At 40.2% G+C, this 19,699-nt stretch overlaps 1 protein-coding gene across 4 annotated transcripts in view; it reads left to right on the top strand.

Moving 5' to 3' along the window:
• The window catches only part of adamts10 (ADAM metallopeptidase with thrombospondin type 1 motif, 10), a 53,410-nt gene extending 34,104 nt beyond the window's left edge, over positions 1-19,306 (top strand). For 3 of the 4 annotated variants that reach the window (XM_071486248.1, XM_071486250.1, XM_071486251.1), the window contains 11 exons: positions 1,513-1,646; positions 4,730-4,853; positions 8,446-8,526; positions 10,422-10,585; positions 10,694-10,820; positions 12,978-13,107; positions 13,417-13,621; positions 14,393-14,569; positions 14,686-14,851; positions 15,663-15,704; positions 15,832-19,306. In XM_071486248.1, the coding sequence (XP_071342349.1) occupies positions 1,513-1,646; positions 4,730-4,853; positions 8,446-8,526; positions 10,422-10,585; positions 10,694-10,820; positions 12,978-13,107; positions 13,417-13,621; positions 14,393-14,569; positions 14,686-14,851; positions 15,663-15,704; positions 15,832-15,941 (1,460 nt within the window). In that variant the 3' untranslated portion in view covers positions 15,942-19,306. The remainder of the gene's footprint in view (positions 1-1,512; positions 1,647-4,729; positions 4,854-8,445; positions 8,527-10,421; positions 10,586-10,693; positions 10,821-12,977; positions 13,108-13,416; positions 13,622-14,392; positions 14,570-14,685; positions 14,852-15,662; positions 15,705-15,831) is intronic. The other variant, XM_071486249.1, reaches the window with a different exon arrangement.
• Positions 19,307-19,699: the final 393 nt, after the last annotated feature.

Raw genomic sequence — 19,699 nt, 5'->3', positions numbered from 1 at the left:
TGTGTGTGTGTGTGTGTGTGTGTGTGTGTGTGAGTGAGTGAGTGGGGGGGAAGGAAACAGAGCAGAGCAAATAAAGAGTTAAAGGATGAAAAAGGTATAGTCATGGATGCCCACCCTTTTTATACCACCTAGAATCAGATGCCCGTATTATAAATGGCTGCACAGCTTAGAAACTGTATTGTTGATATAACTGCTGCTGCTGTCACAGATGTGTAAAAAAATCGTGGACAAGACATTCCTCTGTGATGCCAAGATGGTTTAATGTCTCTCACGACCTGTTTTGTAACATCTCCAACACTCCTGATGTTGTCTTTCTGAATAAAAGTAGGAGATAAGTGTGACTACTAGAGATAGGCAGGGTTTCCAACCTGTGCATATCTTAAATTTATTCAGGTAGCAGTCTCTTGTGGCAAATGTCACTGCGTTAGGATATGAGATTAGTGATAATGACATTTGACAGCTTTAGACATGTTAACAAATTGATTGTGAGTGGGTTGCTGTTTGCAGGTTTACCAAACAAAAGAGCTAGACACTTTGTTCCATCTCTGCTGTGACAGGTAGCCTAGGTGTGTGGTGCATGTGGCATTTTCTTAATGATTGAGTATCCAGTGTAGGATCTGTAGATATTTCAGTCCTGTGGAGAGTGTTAGTGTACTGTCCACACATACAGGTGTGTGTTTCATCATGCATTTTCTCACAGTGTATTTACCTCCTCACACCAGTGGAGATTCTAAATACTGAACACTTACAAATTTATGAAATGATAAAGAAGCAATTTAACTAGAGCTTAAATGATAAATCATTGATTAATTGATAGAAAATAGATTGTGTTGATGTCACATTGCAGTCATGATGGTGGGCATTTTTGCTATTCACTAACATTTTTTAAGCAAAACAACAAATTGATCATTCATGAAAATACTCCGTGTGTGCAGTCATAAATTAGATTAAATCTAACTTTGATCCAAGAGCAGTCTAAATGACTGATGACTGAATAATTCACTAGAGTGGCTCTCAGGTTGAGGTTTATTACCTGATAGCATAATTTAGCAATTGAGTGAAAATCTGTAAAATATACAAATTAATATTTATTCTCTACAGTACAAAGATAAGTCTGGGCTTCATAAAATGTCTGCACTATTTTCAAGAGGTTAGTTGTTGTTGTTGCTAGTTGTCATTTTTGCTAGTCAGTATGAGTATCAGGTGTTTGTGCATCTTTTTTCAAGGTAAATCTGGGAATCTAGCCACTGTCTTGCTGCACTGTTTGTGTATCCTTGTATGCATTTATTGGGGCAGAACAGTAGTTTTGAGTCTGTGGTTATATATTCAAGGGGAAGCCGGGACCTAATCACTCTCAGCTGCTTGTTCTCTGGTTGTCAGCACTGAAAAACATTCCCCTGCAGATTCCTCTCTAATTCTGCCTTGTCACTCTGCACCCTTCATTAGGATGTGATACATTCAGCAGAACAGAGACTTTTTTTTAACCACATTGAACTGTGTCTGTGTGTTCAGGTGGTGTGAAGCCCTGCTCTCTTAACTGCCTGGCAGAAGGTTACAACTTCTACACTGAGCGTGCTCCAGCTGTGGTGGATGGCACACCATGCCGAGATGACTCTCTGGATGTGTGTGTAAATGGAGAGTGCAAGGTGAGATAAGAAGATTGAAAGTGCTTGTGTGACAGCCTTGGCGTGAGCTGTGGTCGGAGGTGTTTTTTTTTTTTCAGGTTGTCCGTTCATCCATTTGTCACATTATTGTGAATGCAATCCCTCAATTACATTTTGAGGGAATTTCTTCAAATTTGGCACAAATATTCAGTTGGACTCAAGGATGAATCTGATTAGATTTTGGTGGTCAAAGTTCAAGGTTACTGTGACCTCACAGAACGTGTTTTTGTCAATAACTCAATAATTCATACCCTAATTATGACACAATATAACACAAATGTAGAATAGAATAAAATTATGAAGTTATGACATTTTATATCCAAATGGCTAAGGTCCACTTCACTGTGACATCATAATGTTATGCAAAAACACTTCTGGCCGTTATTCAGTGCTGTAACTCAGGAAGGGGAGATTGTGACTATATTTCTTGCAACTTGATTGGTTGGCGGAGTCGTACAACCACGAGGCAGTAATTATTGTTTCTTTCTACACATCCATGCAAGGGTTTTATTGAAATACAAGCTGTCATGGTGTACTGTGTGTCTGCATGTGAGCAGACAGTTTAAGCTGAAGCAGCAGAATAAAGAATCAACACAAGACTGTCTTCATCTGAGATAGTAATGTTTATACTCCCTCTGTAGACTCTGGACAGCTGCCACCGTTTAGTTTACACACAGGCTGCTGACGATCATCACTATCAGCTGTTTAACTGAAAAATTATCATGACTTTGGCAGCAGTCTTAGATTCCCATTACTGATGCTCTCTCTTTAATCCTGACGGTTAATGAAAACAAAACATCTAACTGCTGTTCATTTTGATGAAGTGGTGACCACCTGGAGCTCCAACAGGTCCCTGGGACCCATTTTGACACCCACATGGCTCATTTGTCAAGGCATGTAGACCAAAAAAAAACCTAATGGTAATAGCACACAGTTTACGTGGTTGGTGTTGATTCCCAATCTGTTGTTTTTGGATAATCTTCTAGTGTAAGTATGTCCAAGCTTTGCACAGGGAGTAAAAGATGAGAGGGCAAAGACAAAAAGTAGGAGGCAACAACTTCAGGACAGCCAGCTTGTTGTTTTATGGAGAGCCAAAAGATATTTTTTTTCACCCCCCACACTAAATTTGAAGTGTCCTAGGTAGACTGAGGAGTTGAGGGGAGGCTGGAGGTCCTGGACTCATCCAAAAAGAAGATTTTGTTTATCAACATCCCCTCCGTTCTCTCCTCCTCCTTCACTCCTCTCTTTTTCCTGTACTCAGCTCTGTTCTGCTCTGTAGGAACTCAGTGACCCTCCAGCTCAGCTGTTAGTCTGTCTGCACTTCAGGCTGGCTCACTGCAGGCTTATTATCTGTCTCTCTTTTCCTCATTCCCTTTCTGACTCTACATTTCACCATGCCACAAATTTTCTTACTCTGTTCCTCGATATTTTCTTTCTCTTTCCCTTCTCCTTTCTCTCAATTTTTCTGTCCTCTATCCAGTCAGCACCTCCCTCTCCCTCTCCTCGTCGTCTCACCTCTCATATATTTTATGCACACATAAAACTTCAAACACACTGTGGAGAAAATCTCTATCTCTTGTTTGCAGCCTCATGCTGGCTTTGGTTCAAGAGTTGGCGTCTGACAATAAGAGAGAGGGGAGAAACAGAGGGAGACAGGGAGAAGTGGGGGAGGTAGAAAAAGGGCCTAGGAACAGATGGTCCAGTTGAACACAACATGCTGCTGCAGACGAAAGGCATGTCTGCAAGAGACACTTTTTCCCGAATCTGTTGGACAAAATGCTGTGTGTACAAAACATTAGTAACACCTGTTCTTTCATGAAATTAACAGACCTTCACCTGTAAATCCAGGTGAAGGCTGCGTTCTCACAGAGATTTCACCTGCTGAGCTGTCTCAGCTGTAAAGTGTAAAAGGACAGATCAAGAAAAATGTAACCTAGACTTTGTTGGAAAAAAGTCTCTTGAATTTCTTCAGCCACATCCATATAGCAATTATTTACCGAAATCCTTGCATTCTTGCCCTCTATCAGGGATACCTTTACACAACATGGATTTAAGACTTAAGAGGTGTCTGTGTATCATTTGTTCATCCAATTATTTTCAATCTGGAAAACAAAAACTTTTTTTTTTCATTTTTTATGTATATGAAAAAAAGAAAAGTCCATACAACAAATGTGATTTTCTATTTTAGATGATGTCAAAAACATAAAAATGAAATGGGGTTCCAACTAACGATTGTAATCATCGATTATTTTTTTGATTAATCACTTATACTAAAAATACTAATACTATATACTATACTAAAAAATGTCCAAGAGCACAAGACAACATTCACATTGCTTGTTTGAAAGCTAAGACCAGTGAATGTGACATGGACATGACACGTTTGCTTGGAAAATGGAACCATTCAATTGACTAATTACAGATTGAGTGAAGGGATGATACACAGACCAAGGTGTAATTTGAAAGTCAGTTTTTTAAAGTGACAATGAGCTCTAGGAAATACTGTCTGCCTGTATAGACAAGGGGCCTCCTGCTAGGTGTGACCTTTCATCATTTCAAGGTTTAACAACTCAACACTACCACATTTCAAACCCACCAGATAACCATGGGGTGAATCACAGTTTCAACTCTGGATTTAGTTTTGAGCATGTGATCTAATCCATGTAAAAGTAATAATAAACTTAAGCATCATTATCCCTCTCTACAATAAGCAGCTGTCATATGAATATATGAGAATGAGAGCAGTTGCCATTCATTTTCTGCACTTTTGTTTAGCTTTGGTTCACTGTTAAAGAGTTTGAGTAAAACCACCTGCTTTGCTCATCATGAAACTTATTTATGTCGACAGCTATGAGTTTAGCAACCTAAGAGCATTATGTCTGCACAGGATCAGAAAGCACATCTGGACTTACCATCTGATATTTCTGTGTTTTGGAAAAGTGGTCTGGAAGACATTAGAGGTAATCCCTCAGCCCAGCCTCTGACACCTCTCGACTTACTGACTGTGACCCTTCACCCATGACCCTGAGTGACCCTGCAACTCACTCATTTCTCCCTTTTCGCAGCATGTAGGCTGTGATCGCATCCTCGGCTCAGACGTTCGTGAGGACCGCTGCCGGATCTGTGGGGGTGACGGGAGCAGCTGCATGTCTGTGGAGGGACTCTTCAACGACTCGCTGCCCGAAGGAGGTAAAGAAATAAAACACTCAAGCACTTCTTTGACTCTCCCAGTTGTTTCTGCACATGTAGATTTTGATGGGTCCTGTCTTCCTAAACAGTCGGAAACATGGTTTGCTTTTTGACTTTGCAACCAAGAATGAGATTAGGTTAACATTAGATATCCACCATGAAAAGTTATGCAACATAATTGCTCTCTTGTGCCAAAAATGTGCACATGCAGGCTTTGGATTCTGATACTTTGGATTGTGAATGTATCTTGGAAAGCTGCCTCGCCAAGTGAGTTAGGATACCCCAGATATTCAAAATGTATCATATAATTGTCTGTTCACATGCAAAGCAGCATACTGTCACAGTTATTTTTTTGATAAAGCCAATAAAACTCCATGAAGCTGTCATAGTCTAGAACAGTCATTTATCTCAGCACCTGTTTTACTCTGGATTTTTCTGGGGAATGCTTTTTCTGGTGAGAAAAATTATGTGTATATACAGCAGTTGAGAGTTGATGCAGCATATTGGCATAGAGATAGTAACAGTCACTAATCTTATCCACTGTCATGTCTACATTAAGCAGTTTTTTCATGGCACATGGGGACAAATTAGAATTTCTGTTTAGCAAAGTTAATAAATTCCTGGCTAGTTCTTTAACGTCCTGTTGGCAGGCTTTAGAAAAGCATTATTCTGTCAATATAGGCTTTGTATAGTGTTGTCATGAAGATATACTTGTGTATCATCTGCATACAAATGAAATTGCATGGTACGGCTACTAATTATGTGACCAAGGGAAGGCTTGTAAAAAGGGAAAAGAATGGGGCCAACAATTGTCCCTTGAGGTAAACCGCAAAGAGAAGTTTTGGAGACAAGGAAGCCACCAAGTGGCCTCTCAAAGACACCACTTTTGAGTCAAACCACTTATTCTGTTTATTCAGGATGATTAGAATTGGAATATTATAACTGGAATATTATTATAATGGAATTAAAAATTAAGCAAAATGGTAATTTTGACAGTGTCAAATGTAGCTGTAAAGTAAAGCAGGATTAAGATGGAGCAAAGTCCAGCATGGGCTACTAAGTGGAGGTCGTTTTACATATTTTGACCTTTAGACAAAAATCCACACTCCACACTGTTGATAAAGATTATACATATACCTTATAAATACAAACAAACAAACGCAGTGAGTCAGTTCAGCTCAATATCGCATACAGATGCATAAAATCATTTCCTGAGCCAAACCAAGAGCTCTAAGAACATGAAGAAAAACTCCTTAAAAAACCAAGAGCACATAACGAAGAGCATATAAATATAGGCAGTGGAGTCCAAAAGTAGATATACATACCATAAACTGTATATGCGTTCATATATTTATCCACCAGCCAACCAGGGACACGTGGCAGACAGATTTAGGTGAGGTCCGACCAGTGTGGCTTGAGGTCCAGCTGCCGTCGTATCTATTCTGGGTTACATTTCTCACCACAACACCAACTCCAGAATCTCTCACCCAACTGTCAACACCACTCACCCCCTTCCAGGATTCCTAAGAGGGGACACACCCTGAGCGGGCGGCCGTGCTTTGGACCACAGTGACCAGGCCGGTCTGTCAGCCCCAACTGAGGTCTCAAACACCCTCAAAATATCTGACATTATCACTGAACTGAAAAAATCACTTAGTAAGGCTGAAGTTGAAGTGTAGGTTGTTTGGTTCTGTGCTTTATGATCTGGGCATTTTAGTACTGTATTTTTGTAAGTTTCAGGATATTGCTAGAGACTAGTCAATAAAGGAATTTCAAAAGAGCAGATGCAGCAGAGGTTGAGATTTCCTGACTTATTTCCTAGTGTGGGTCAAACTCAAATATACTCGCTCCTACAACTTTCGCCATGCAACTAGATAGAGTCTTAATTAGACCCTCCCGGACAAGTAAAGGCCTATGTCTTTCGACCTCTATGCCCGCAGTTTATAACGCAGGCTTTTTGTTTAAAGTGTGTTGTCTCCAAGCCAAAGCCAAGACACCACAATAGGGTTATTTTCTCAGATTTTATAAACCTCCCTTTAGAGCTACAGAGGACATTTTACATCTGTTTTCAGAGGCTAAGTAGTACAGCTCGTGACAAATAAACTGATCTTTATATGTAAAAATAGTGGAGCACCCCTTAATCAGCTGAAACCCCAGAATGTGTTGGAGTAGTTGGTCACCACCAGTTGCAAGCAAAAATCAATGATGTCATTTATAGAGCTGCTGTAACAGTCCCTGGTCTCAGGGTTTTCACAGGAGTTTGGAGCCTGCCTGCAGGCTTTACTCCCAGCCATAGCATTAGTGAGGTCTACCATTGATACTGGGCGACAAAGCCTGGAACTAGTTCATCCCAAAGGTGGCAGAAGAGGGTGACGTCAGTGTTCAAGGTATTTAGACAGAAGTGTCCACTTACTTTTGGCTATATAGTGTATAATAGGGCTGCAACAAGCAGTTAGCTTCACTATTGATCAATTAGATGACAATTTTCATGATAAATTGATGATTCATTTAGTGAAAAATGGGCATCACACAATTGCTTATGTCAAATAATGTCTCCCAGTATTCCATGTACTACAATGAAAAACCAATAAAAGTAGCAAAATCTCACATTTGGAAATTTGGATCCATCAAATGTTTGGCATTGCCTAAAAAATGACTGATACTGATATTTATCACACAAGAAACCTTTTACCTTCAACCGTGTTTTATGATTGAGCCAAACTAGCCAAAAGCTACACAATGATAGAAGAAAAATCTCAACAACCAGTAAACTGAAAGTTGAACTTTCTCAAAGATGCTGTGTTATTTCATTCTTGCTCCGTGCTCTCAGCTTAGATGCATTAGTGTCCCTTTAAGTCTCTTTGCACCTGTCCGGCCTGTGGCTCTGGTAGGTGGTGAATGGTTACTGAAGTGTCATGGGCCAGGGGTTTACAGCTCCTTGGCTCTGTTATCAACACACAGGTCCCCTGAACCTCACACTCACACTTCTGCTCTTCTCTGTGTGTGTCTGTCTCTGAAGCCAAAAAAACTCACACTCTTTTCTCCTCTAATCTTCCACACCTCAATCTAGAAACCAAGAGCAGGGTCAGTCTGACCTCTTAGGGCTCCATGGAGAGGTCACAAGCCAAGCCTCTCCTTTCCTCTTGTGGTCAAAGCACTGGAAGAAATTATTTTATTCCTCTGTTTTGTTTTGTTTTGTTTTTTTTGTTTGTTTTTTTTATTTTCTCTCGCCCACTGAGGCTAAAGTTATTTACAGGGCTGCACAGCAGAGCAGAGCTGAAAAAAGCAGAGCGAGGTGGGGTGGAGGGTGAGATGAGCATAAAAAGAAAAGGGACCAAAACAGATGGAGGGAACGGAGAGAAAAAGAGGAGAAGCCGGCTCTTGGCATAGTTCTCACTCTCTTGCAAAGAGCCGAGCTGAGCAGCTGAGGCCGGCTGCCCAGGAATGCAACTGGAATCTGAAGCCTCTGCTTAGTCCATTGGCATCCCACAGAGTTAAACACTACTTATGAGCCGCTTCCCTGATCCCCAGTGAATACACCTCCTTCACCTTGCTTTCATTTTTTCACTTTCTGTGGGTCTGTGTGTCTCAGGTTATGAAGAAGTGGTCAGAATTCCCAAAGGATCAGTGTTCATCCACATACAAGAGCTCAACATCTCCCTCAACTACCTTGGTAAGATGAAATTCAAGCTAACTTTTATTATAATTGCCTTTCAAGGAAAATAGATAAAGAAACAGGAAACCAATCGCAAGAACCACAAATCTGCTACTATACTAATTATAGAGTTATATATAGCAATAGGATGCGCCTGTTTAATTGTCTTCACCTCCCTGGAACATTCCAGCATTTTGGAAAATTTACCAAGAGTTTGATCTCTGCATTCAGTAGTTTTTTTTTTCACACAAGCCTTTTTGAATTGTTATTGCAAGAAAAGCACAGGTGCAGAAGCGCTTCAGTTTCAGGTTTCTAGGCTTGTGCTTTGCTGGCTCACCGTCACCACTTACTGGGACACAGTAGAACAGAGCCATCATCAGTGTTATTAATAACACCTGTGCTTTTCCTACTATAACGAGTCAAAAGTCTGCTGTGCCGACGTTTACAGCACTAAAAGTAAAATGAGAATACTTTCAAAAATAATGGCACATAGTGTGTTTTTTATTTATCAGTTACCTTCATACAAAGTGCAGTAATTAGAAAAGATCAGCATTTAGTGTGGCCACCCTGTACAGTTTTTTGAAATGCAGCAATTATTGTTTATTGACACCTGTCTGATAAAAATGTCTGGCATGAAAAACAGAAGCAGTTTATGATGTGTGTAGCCTAGCCTCAGCCAGTAGTAGACCTTTCTCACTCCAGCCACTTTGGCTTGTCATAACTGGAAGTTGGCATTTCATTAAGATGAGCTAGATTTAGGGTCCTGGTGTTGTGCATGCTTGCTCACTGTAATGGCTTACAGGGAAAAAAAATTGTTTCACCTGTGTTTTTCCTGCTATGACAAGTCAAAATGTTCACCGTGAAAAAGATCTAATGTAAGCAGCCAAGTTGGAAAAACAGTTGACGTTATGTCTGAGATGTCAGAAATTTCTAACAGCTGCATTTTTTTCCCACTTGGTAAAATTAACTACAGAAGTGTCTACAAACTGGTGACAAAGCCAACCCCCAAACAACAGAGGCAGTTGCATCTAAATAAAATGCAGCTAATTTAAAAGGTTTGCACAGCTTTTTGAATCACTTGTTAAAGAACCACTACAATGTAACACAACAAAAGTAGTTCATTTAGGTTGTTAAAATGGTGGGACTACAAAGAAGGATGTGTGAATGTTCCCAAGTCAGAGTAAAAGGAAGTTTTCCTGTTTATCCCATTCTACTGGCATTGCTTAAATGCAGAATAAGCTTAAACATTGCAGTGGGAAGCAGCTAGCCTAGCTTATCTAAAGTGCATTACAACAACTCCAAAGAAAGATTGTGTGTGTATTTTATAGGACTTCAGAGGTAGTAACATTGCACAGTTACATGACTCTAAACCACACAAAGCTGATTTTTGGATGTATTGGTTGCTAGCTTGCTAGTTAAGAAGAGACAAAATGTAACTAAGAAAGTTTTGAAGCTGATGAACAGGATGTTTTCTCAGGAAGCTGGAGCCAGCAGGATACTTGTTTTTCCCATGCTACCAGTGTTTGTTCTTGCTAGGCTAAATATTTCTCAGAGTAGCGTTGACCTGTGTTGATCTTCTAGCTTTCAAACAGTTAATGTCTGTGATCATCAACCTAAATGATGCACACCTGCTATTTATTAGCCTGATGGTTTTAAAGAAAATGTTTTAGCTTGAAACTGCATAGATCTCTGTCCACTTTTGGAATAACTTTACTCATATATGTTTGATATATCAGTGGCTCTTCTGTTATCTCTCACAGAGACAAAATTGATATTAATGTTAGGCAAAAGAAAATAGGCAAATTTCACAGACTCTTGGTGTATTCCTTTTAAGAAAAAATACCCAGTTGGTGCAAGTATTTGTTCCTTTTACTTTACTGTCCTCACTCAATGTCCCTTTCCTCTTGTCCCAGTGCTGAAGAGTAAAGGTGACCAGTATTTCATCAATGGGAAACTGACCATCGACACGCCACGCAGGTTTGATGTCGCCGGTACCACCTTCCACTACAGGCGGCCCACTGATGGGCCAGAAACTCTTGAAGCTCTCGGGCCAACAAACATAACCCTTATTGTCATGGTAAGAACAGAAGTACAGTTTTTAGACTAAACAAAAAACGGGTTTTAAGAATGTCAATTATGTTTCGTCATCTTGTAGTGTTAAATGTTTGGTCGTATATATGTGTAGGTGCTGGTGAGGGAGGAGAACCCAGGGATCCACTATCGTTTCAACCCCCCAGTCAACAGAGATCCTCTGAGCGGCTTTGCCTGGCATTACACGTCCTGGTCACGGTGCTCAGCTCTCTGCGCTGGAGGTAGAAACACAACAACACTCCCACAATTGTTTTCATTTAAGAGGAAATTACACTGACTTAGATAAATTCCCAGGAGACTTACCCTCACCATAACCATAACCATTCACACTACATGCCTAACCTCAGACCTAACTCTTACATTAACCTAAAACCAAGAATCAACCCTAAAATTTCATTGTTGCACAAGGTTTTTTTTCCCCAAAAAATATGTGGTTATTCTCAATGATGTGATTGTGTGAACAGATTTATAACAGGCAAGGTCAAGTTTTGGGTCGGTTTTGTTAGATTAAAGTGAACAGAAACCTTTTATTATACATATTAGTCAATTATTTTGGTATTGATTTGGTTCATTTAAGTTTTTTTAAAGACACAGTTAACCATTATGGAAAATACAATTTGTATGTTCTTGTTGAGTCTAACATGTGAGCCTCCCATAAAAACCACAACTTAATAATTTTACACTCTGGTTTTTGTATGGATGAAACCCCCAAGATATAATGTGTTGATTAGTGATCTTTAGAGGTGCTGGTGGTCAGATTTTTACAACTTTAGAGCTTGTTTCCATGTTTCCAGCTTAGCTAAGCTAAGTGGCTCCTGGCTGTACAGTGGTCTGACAGATGTTGACAGATGTGACAGCAGCATCAATCTTCTCACCTGACAAAAACATGCCCATTTCCCACAATGTTGAACTGTTCTTAAGTGTAAGTTTTTGTATTTTAAGAACGCATCATCCACAGTGGTTGTATATATTTAATTTACATAGCCTCATATATGTATTATGAGTTACATTAATCATCTCCTCCTTTCTGTCTCTCTCTCTCACATGGATATACACACAACACACAGATGCACTAATACACACATACAGTTGTCCATTAAAAACACACAGTATAAATCCCTGCTATCACTGACCCGGAGAAGCCACCATGGGACTGGAGTGTTTATGGGGTCCATGTTGAAGCCAGAGGCGTTTGAGCAGCTCACAGGCTCTGAGGTTTTGGAGATATCACACATAGTCAATCTCCTTTTTCCTCTCTGGCCTTTGTGAGTTAATGATCCATGTCGCTGCACCTGATAAGAGCCAATTTTCCCCTTTGAGGAATAAATTCTTTCACTTACCATTACGTGGAGTGGAGGATGTGAACTTGGATGATAAATATTTAGTTTACAATTTTTTAAAGTGGGCATACTTTTCTTTGTTTTTTTAAGTCTTTTTATGCCTCCGCGCTGGAGGCAGCCAGAGCTGGAGGCATTATGTTTTCTGGTTGTCCGTCTGTCCTTCCTGTGATTGCGATATCTCAGTGACACCCTAATGGACTTTCTTCAAATCTAGCACAAACATCCATTAGGACTCAAGGACTGAACTGATTTTTTTGGTGGTCAAAGGTCAAGATGTCAGTGACCTCACAGTTTTGGCCTCTTAAATGTAATATCTTAAGGCCACTTTGAGGGAATTTGTTTAGGTTTGGCACAAAGGTCAAAGATGGAGGGAATGGAGTGAAAGGTGGCCATAACTCACAAATTCATACACTAAATATGACACAATTTATCTCAATGTTCATAAGGATAAAATGAAGTGATTACTTTTTGTATACAAATGGTCAAAGGTCGACTTCACTGTGACATCATAATGTTCTGCAAAAACACTCATGCTGTAGCTCAGGAAAGGGAGATTGTGACCACACATCCTGCAGCTTGGCTGGTTGGCCCAGGCATACAACTGCGAGGCGGTAATTCTAGTTTTTCTTTGTGTGTGTGTGTGTGCCTGTGTGTGTGTGTGTGTGTGTGTGTGTGTGTGTGTGTGTGTGTGTGTGTGTGTTTAGGACTTTGTTATATTTCCATAAATGTCTCAGCACAGCTCTAGTGGAACTGTAAGCAGCTGCAAACCCCAGTAAGCTACATAAATGTTGTGATATCATAATTTATCACAGTTTTAAATCACACTTCTGCCGTGTCATACAGACAGTAGTAGTATTCATGTTGCTGTCACCAGTGATGAGTATAATTACTCAGCATGAGGCAGGTTCCAGGTGTGAAAGAGTCACAGGGTTCAAAACAACTGACAAGAAGAATTAATTCATACCACTAAAACTCATGTGTTCATGGCCTGTTATAACTCCTGCTTGTGCATTTGTTTTGGGTTGTCTCACCTGTCAGGTGTGCAGATCCAACAGGTGGTGTGTAAGAAGCAGGCAGACAATTCAGTCGTCTACAACCACTTCTGTGACAAGAAGAACAAACCCAAAGAGAAGAGGAGATTCTGCAATACTGAGCCGTGCTCCCCATCGTGAGTTATTTCTTTGTCAAGAAAAATGTCATCAGGTCACCTTTAGGTACATTTACATTTATTCATTATGAATTCAGTTATTAAAATATTTTGTGCACATATGCACAAAATTTGTCATGCTGTCCATGTAGGCATAAATATCACTAATTCTGTATGTGTTGGTGTACTTGGCTTTTGTGTGTGCACACCTGTGGTTCCTCTTTGCACAGCATCAGTTCCCTTTGTAGTGCATCCGTACTATCTTACACAAACCATCAGAAATGAATTAATTAAACAGAAACTAAAGGTCCAGCTCCTCTCTGCTTCTAGCTGGTGGACAGGCGAGTTGTCGGAGTGCAGTCGCAGCTGTAACGGGGGCCTGCAATCACGGGAGGTTTTATGTAAAAGGAGGATCTCTGTGACAGAGGAGAAAGTCCTGGATGACTCAGCCTGTGCCCCCCCACGCCCCTCACTCACTGAGCCTTGCAGCAACCACAGCTGCCCCCCTGAATGGCTGGCTCTGGACTGGTCAGAGGTAGGTGCACGTCAGAGGTCTCCCATCATGCATGTGTTCTGCATGCACTCCTGCAATGTTTTTAGTCAACTTGGGGATAAACTTGAACCAATAGTTGAGTTTTCTGAAAAATTCCTCTCAGATGAAGCAGTAGTTTCTTTTCCAGATGAACCTTACAAACCCAAACGTCTGCCAGGATTAAGTAAGAGTACCTTAACCATGAAATGCACACCAGAGGCACGGAGCAGACAAATACATCACACTGAACATGTTGTTTCAGTCATGAATACATACTGTTAACTTGTCATGTGGGAATCCCCCGACCTATTCTTAATTCTGACCAATAGTTTGAGCAGTCGGGGGGAGTTTGTTCTCCTCCAGTGTAGCTATATTTTGGTAAAACTAAATGTTTAAGAATCTTGTGGCTCTTTCTTATGTTTTTTTAACCGCATCAGGCTGAAAAGTCTTTCACCTCATACCCTATTTTTTTTCCTGGAAGTAAATTTTGTTCTCACAGTTCAGGATGAATTGAAACCAAATTAAATGGTGTCAGAAGTGCTGCAGTGTTCAACTTTGTGAGGAATTATGTCCAGCTGATTTACAGGAACTTAGCAGGCTCCTGACTTTGTTTCTTACACAGCTGCTGCCCTCTGCTGAGTGGATTAAGAATATGTCTTTTTGAATGCTTATGACCGCAGTGACCCCCTGCTGCACCCTCCCATTGCCTCCATCTCCCTGCCTTCCCACCTGATGTTTTCTCTTTTTTTCCCTCTTTCTCCACTCTGTCTGCAGTGTACGCCCAGTTGTGGTCCTGGATACAGGCACCGTGTGGTCTTGTGTAAGAGCGGGGAGAGTGGTGACACGCTGCCAGAGTCCAAGTGCCCCAAGCACGGCCGGCCCACCTCAAGGGTGCGCTGTAACCTGCAGCGCTGCCCTCCCCCTCAGTGGGTGACAGGTCCATGGGGAGAGGTGAGACATGCTTTTGGTTTATTGGTTGTATTCATGGTTATAGTGGAACAATTTTATGCAAATCAGCATGATGTCTGATACCCATTTCAGATGTCTATATGTTCTATCTGTTTCAGTGTTCTGCCAAGTGTGGTCTGGGTCAGGAGATGCGTTCAGTTCAGTGTCTGACCCACACCGGCCAGCCATCCAATGAGTGTCTGGACCATCAGAGACCAGCAGCCATGCAGCAGTGCAAGAGCAAATGTGACCTCAGTCTGCCCATCAGTACAGACAACCCCGAAGGTCAGAGGTCAAAGATCAGTCCTTGTAGTCTTGTTGTCTGTCCTTAGAGGATGCATTTGGACAAAATGGTCATGCTCAAATTAAGACTTCGATTTTAAAATCCCCTAATTTGTTGAAATTAGTCTAAATTTTTTTAATTTAGTCTAAAATGTTCATTTCTGAAGCAAATTAGTATGAACTGGATGCAATCAAATCAAATTCAGCTTTAAAATATATAACCTCAGAGTCAAAATATAGTAAAGATAAAGTCTGCTCAGATATCAGTGTCTAATTCTGTAGAAAACTTTTTATTGTTTAATTACTACTATTATTATATTGTTTATATACAATTTAATGTATATAACCCAGTTGCACTGTCTTGTCAGTAACAGACATCAGATACATTTCTATATACACACATACATCCATATATTATTATGTATACCACTTATTGTGTATAAATGGTATACATATTCATAATATGTTATTTGTATAACCATTTATTGTGTATGTATGTAGTGTATATAAAACGCATTTGAAATAAACAAAACAATGGCTAACACGGCATTTAGAGGGTGGAATTATGTGAATACAAATAAGAATTAGATGAAAAGAACTTTTTAAAGAACTTGAAGTGAGTAAATACAGACCAGGATGCAGGCAGACATAAAAACATGATTAAAAAGGTGAGCATGGCAGATGTTTATGGGAAGGCACCTACAAAATTTTAAAACATTTTAAAATATTGCATTGAACTCTTTCTATACAAAATGTGAAATATCTGATTTTCTCAAGCATCAAGAAGTTAATTAAGAAATTCTTTAATCCACAGGCCATTTGTCAGAGGATCTCAGGAAGTCTTTGAGCAATAAAGGTTGATCAAAGTGACTAATTTCTTGATATTTTGATTGAAATCCTGCAGTGTTTCTAAAACATCTGCTGTAAAAAATACATCACTCTAATGCCATAATTAAATTGTTTCATGTGTGTCTCCCCTGCAGAGTGTAAAGATGTGAACACTGTGGCCTACTGCCCCCTGGTGCTCAGGTTCAAGTTCTGCAGCCGGCCATATTTCAGACAAATGTGCTGCAAGACCTGCCAGGGACACTGACACCACCAAACACACAGCATCCATCTTTGGGTCCTGTACACACTCACTCACAGTAAGCCTGAAACCCTCCCACTGAGCCGTGTAACAGCAGCCCTCACGCTACCTCTGCTGGAGGAGTGTGAGATCCAACTGGGATGCTGTCAGACTGACCTGGTCCTGCAACTGGTCACAGGGACCTTTTCCAGCCGGAATCTAGACCAGACCAGACCAGACGCCTCTCTGGGCCGAGCTGGGCCAAAACAGCCCGAACTGAGTTTTTACATTCCACTGGAGGGAGGGCCGCTGAAACCTGGAGAGGCAGAGAGAGGGAGAGAGCAACTTTCCTCCATCATCTATTAGGATGAACCCTCTCTCTCTGTCTCTCTAAACGATCTCTCTGTTGTAATATTTTGGTGCTACTTATATTTCACTTTGGCCGCAGGACTGGTCGCAGTACTCTGAGTTTGTCTTTGCCTTAGTGGCCTAAATTTCTTAAACCTGTATGTTAACAGGTGGTATCTGCTTAGTTATGAGTTATTACAAAATCCACTTTGTAAAGAAAATGATTTTCCAGATATCTTTGCCCATGAAAAGGAATATCTTATATCATGAAATGAAAGATTTGTCTCTATGTTATCTGTTAGTTGTTACTTGACCGCGTTATTTTCTGCTATTGCTTTTTTTCTGTATCATTGTATTCACCAAGTTCTCGCTGTTATTCAGCTGAAGTATGAGCAGAGTTTGATTTGCACAGTGTCAGCAGTCAGAGGACTTGTGTACGTTATGTTTGTTTTGATGTGATGTGACTTGATGTCTCCATGGAAGCTATAATTGTCTCACTGTAGTGAACCTGCCATAGTCTTGTCATTTTGGTTAGTTTGCTTACATGTTATCACCTCTGCAGTAAAACAGTGCTCCACGCTGCCTTTAGCAATGTGAGCAAAGGCGGGACTCACTTCACCAGGACATTTTCACATTATAGGATGTTATGTTGTGCTGGGGCTGCAGACTGTGGCATAAAGTCTACAAAAAGGAAATTTAACAGCTCAGCTCATTGTCATATCTGAAAATCCCTCAGTGTGGGCATTGCTGGTGATTTTTTTATTTTTTATTTTGGAGGGGGAATTATTTTTGCCACATGTTACCACTTACTCACCAGTGCTAGTGACTTTCACTGTGAGTGGAAATTCACAGCACAGTGAGACACAGTGAGTCAGCTCTGCCAGCAGGAACAGGCCCAGTGCGGAGGAGTGAAGACCTCTAACTGCACTGCTTTCAAAGAGCGTTTTATAGTCAGGGCGCTAATCTGAGGATGGATTTACACACACATAAAATATACACACATAAAATATCAGATTTCCATGTGGCACAGATCTGGTGTATTCATGGCTGTGTGGAACCATCATTCACATGTCTGTGATTTATCTCCCAGTGTGTAAATTTTACACCTGCAATAAATGTTGAGAAACACGTTTTGAACACAACATTGACACATTATCACCATTTAAGTTAATATAATGAACTTGTTAGCAAACAGTTGCTTATTTACACCCTCAGCAGTTACAGAGTTTGCGTCTACCTGGTGAATGTAATCCCAATATTTCCTCTTTTTTAGCTCTGTTTTTGTTCTCTGCCAACTCCTGAGGGAAATATGGCTCCACTGTGTTCACAAGCTGATTGCTAACTGTGTCTGTCTGTCTGTTTGGTGCTAAACATGAAGTTTTCAATGGTTTTTAAGCTGAAAACAGCTGCCTGAAAGCAGTGAGAGTGAACCAGAACCGTAAAGTTATGGGTCAGACACCTAAACAATGAGCTGAAACTCAGTATCAGGCTCTATAAAGACAAGGAGAGCTGCAGATGCAGACGATGATTCTCCATAGGTAATGGCCCCATTGTTTTCACATACGAAACATTATTATAAAAATATTGATTATTGCTGCTTTAATGGATCGACACACTCAGTATAGCTGGATGCTGAATTCTATAAAAAAAATCAAAAAATCATCAGCAGGACATCACAGTGGTTAAATGATTTATGAATGCACAGATATTTGGGGCAGTTGTTTTCCGTCAGTGCACAAAGCAGCCTCTCTCATGTGAATCCTGAAGTCAACATTTTTCTTTTTAAAGACAGTGATACAATTATGTGACAAAAAAGGTCACTACTTCCCTGCTATTGTACAGACAGGATGTCACCTGACCCAAAGTTGTGCAGTACAGATTTCATTGAAGAGTTTCATTGACATCATTTTTAAAGATGTAGTTTCAGCCGTTTCTCCATCCTGCAGAGAATATTTTTAGAAATGCTGCCTCAGTCTCTGATCAGTCATCAGGTCTGACGGCATCACTGCGACGTCCACTGTGCTCTGAAGTCTGCTGTGGCCAGACTATTCACAAACGTTCACACTGATGACAGCTGAAAGCAGCTCCACTATATGTCCCTTTATTTCATTGTAAAGAGAGGAAGCTACAGTGTGTCTAAAGTATTGTTGTTTCTTTTTTTGTTGTGGTGCTTTGGTTTGGATTGGTGCTATTAGTTCACTGTTGTCGTCACTGTTTCTGAATTATCGTTATAACGGTTTAATTGTTCAAAAAACAATTTGAGCCTTTTGTAATGATACCAATCTGCAGAGCTGGCCTGGGGTGTAAGAGTGCAGCTGCTGAGGACTCCTCACCCTCCAGGGGCCCTCTTTGGTTTATCTCCTCATTTTTATCATCATTTCAATTCCAGATTTGCTCCTAAAATGCAGCTCACAAAACAAATTTTCGGGGACAAATATTTTTAAATGTTCTTCGATTTCATTATACAAAAGTATTTCCAAGTGCTCTAAAAATGTTTGGGATTAAAAATTTTTTTTAAAAATCAATTTTTGGAGCAATAAACCAAATTTGGGCTTATCAACCCATTTTGGTCTTGGGCCAGCCCTGCTAATCCTTCCATGTGGAGCATAGAAACATACATTTTATAGGAAATTTAGTACAGTATTAAAGCCTACGCCATCAGAGTGCACAGGCTCCCTGCAATTATTCTGGACTGAAATGATGGAAATACTATTTATAACATTTTCAGTTGCACATACTGTTGGACATTCAATGTTTCAGAAGATATTTCAAAGAATAATTGCCAGTGAGCATCCACTTCTTCTTTGTATCTACCTGGGCCTATAATAAAGGTTCACAGTGGTGAACTGTTGTTTTTTTTATTGAGTAAATAAGAGGGACAGTACCGGTAACTTTTGTTTTGATTTTCACGTGTTAATTATAACATGACATGTACTGTATGTTGTTCAATACTATAAAAGATAAATCCATTTGTCCCCCATGTACATCTTTTTAAAAGGAAATATTAAATTGATTAAACATGGTGCATTGTTGATTTTAAGAAATGGGACTTGGTCATTTTTGCTTCCTTTCCTCAGGATCCTTTGTGCCTTTGGTACCCTTATATTCTGCTACAAACATTTTTCAGTACTTGTGCTAAAATAGCACACTTAGGGGGGGGTGAGGTCATCAGTGATGGTGGTCTATTTCTGGATCAGTTAACCTACATGGAAAAGTTGAAGCAACAACTTCTTCCTGAGGCTGAGACATGTGTCTTCAATGTGATCTTCATGACGTAGGACAAATAAGAGAGAGAAAGTGTCCGTTGTGAAAGTGATGATTTTAGATGTATGCTCTTTTCTAGCCTCCTTACATTTGAAATAATAGTGATAGTGACAGAAACATGGGAAGAGAACAAATGTTTTATAAATGTCATAAAGGAAAAACACCTACTTTAC

Source organism: Trachinotus anak, unplaced genomic scaffold (genome assembly GCF_046630095.1).
Source record: "Trachinotus anak isolate AG129_WGS33_773 ecotype Australia unplaced genomic scaffold, CSIRO_AGI_Tana_v1 ptg000010l, whole genome shotgun sequence".
NCBI classification, from domain to species: Eukaryota; Metazoa; Chordata; class Actinopteri; order Carangiformes; family Carangidae; genus Trachinotus; species Trachinotus anak.
This window is presented reverse-complemented; position numbering and strand designations above follow the sequence as displayed.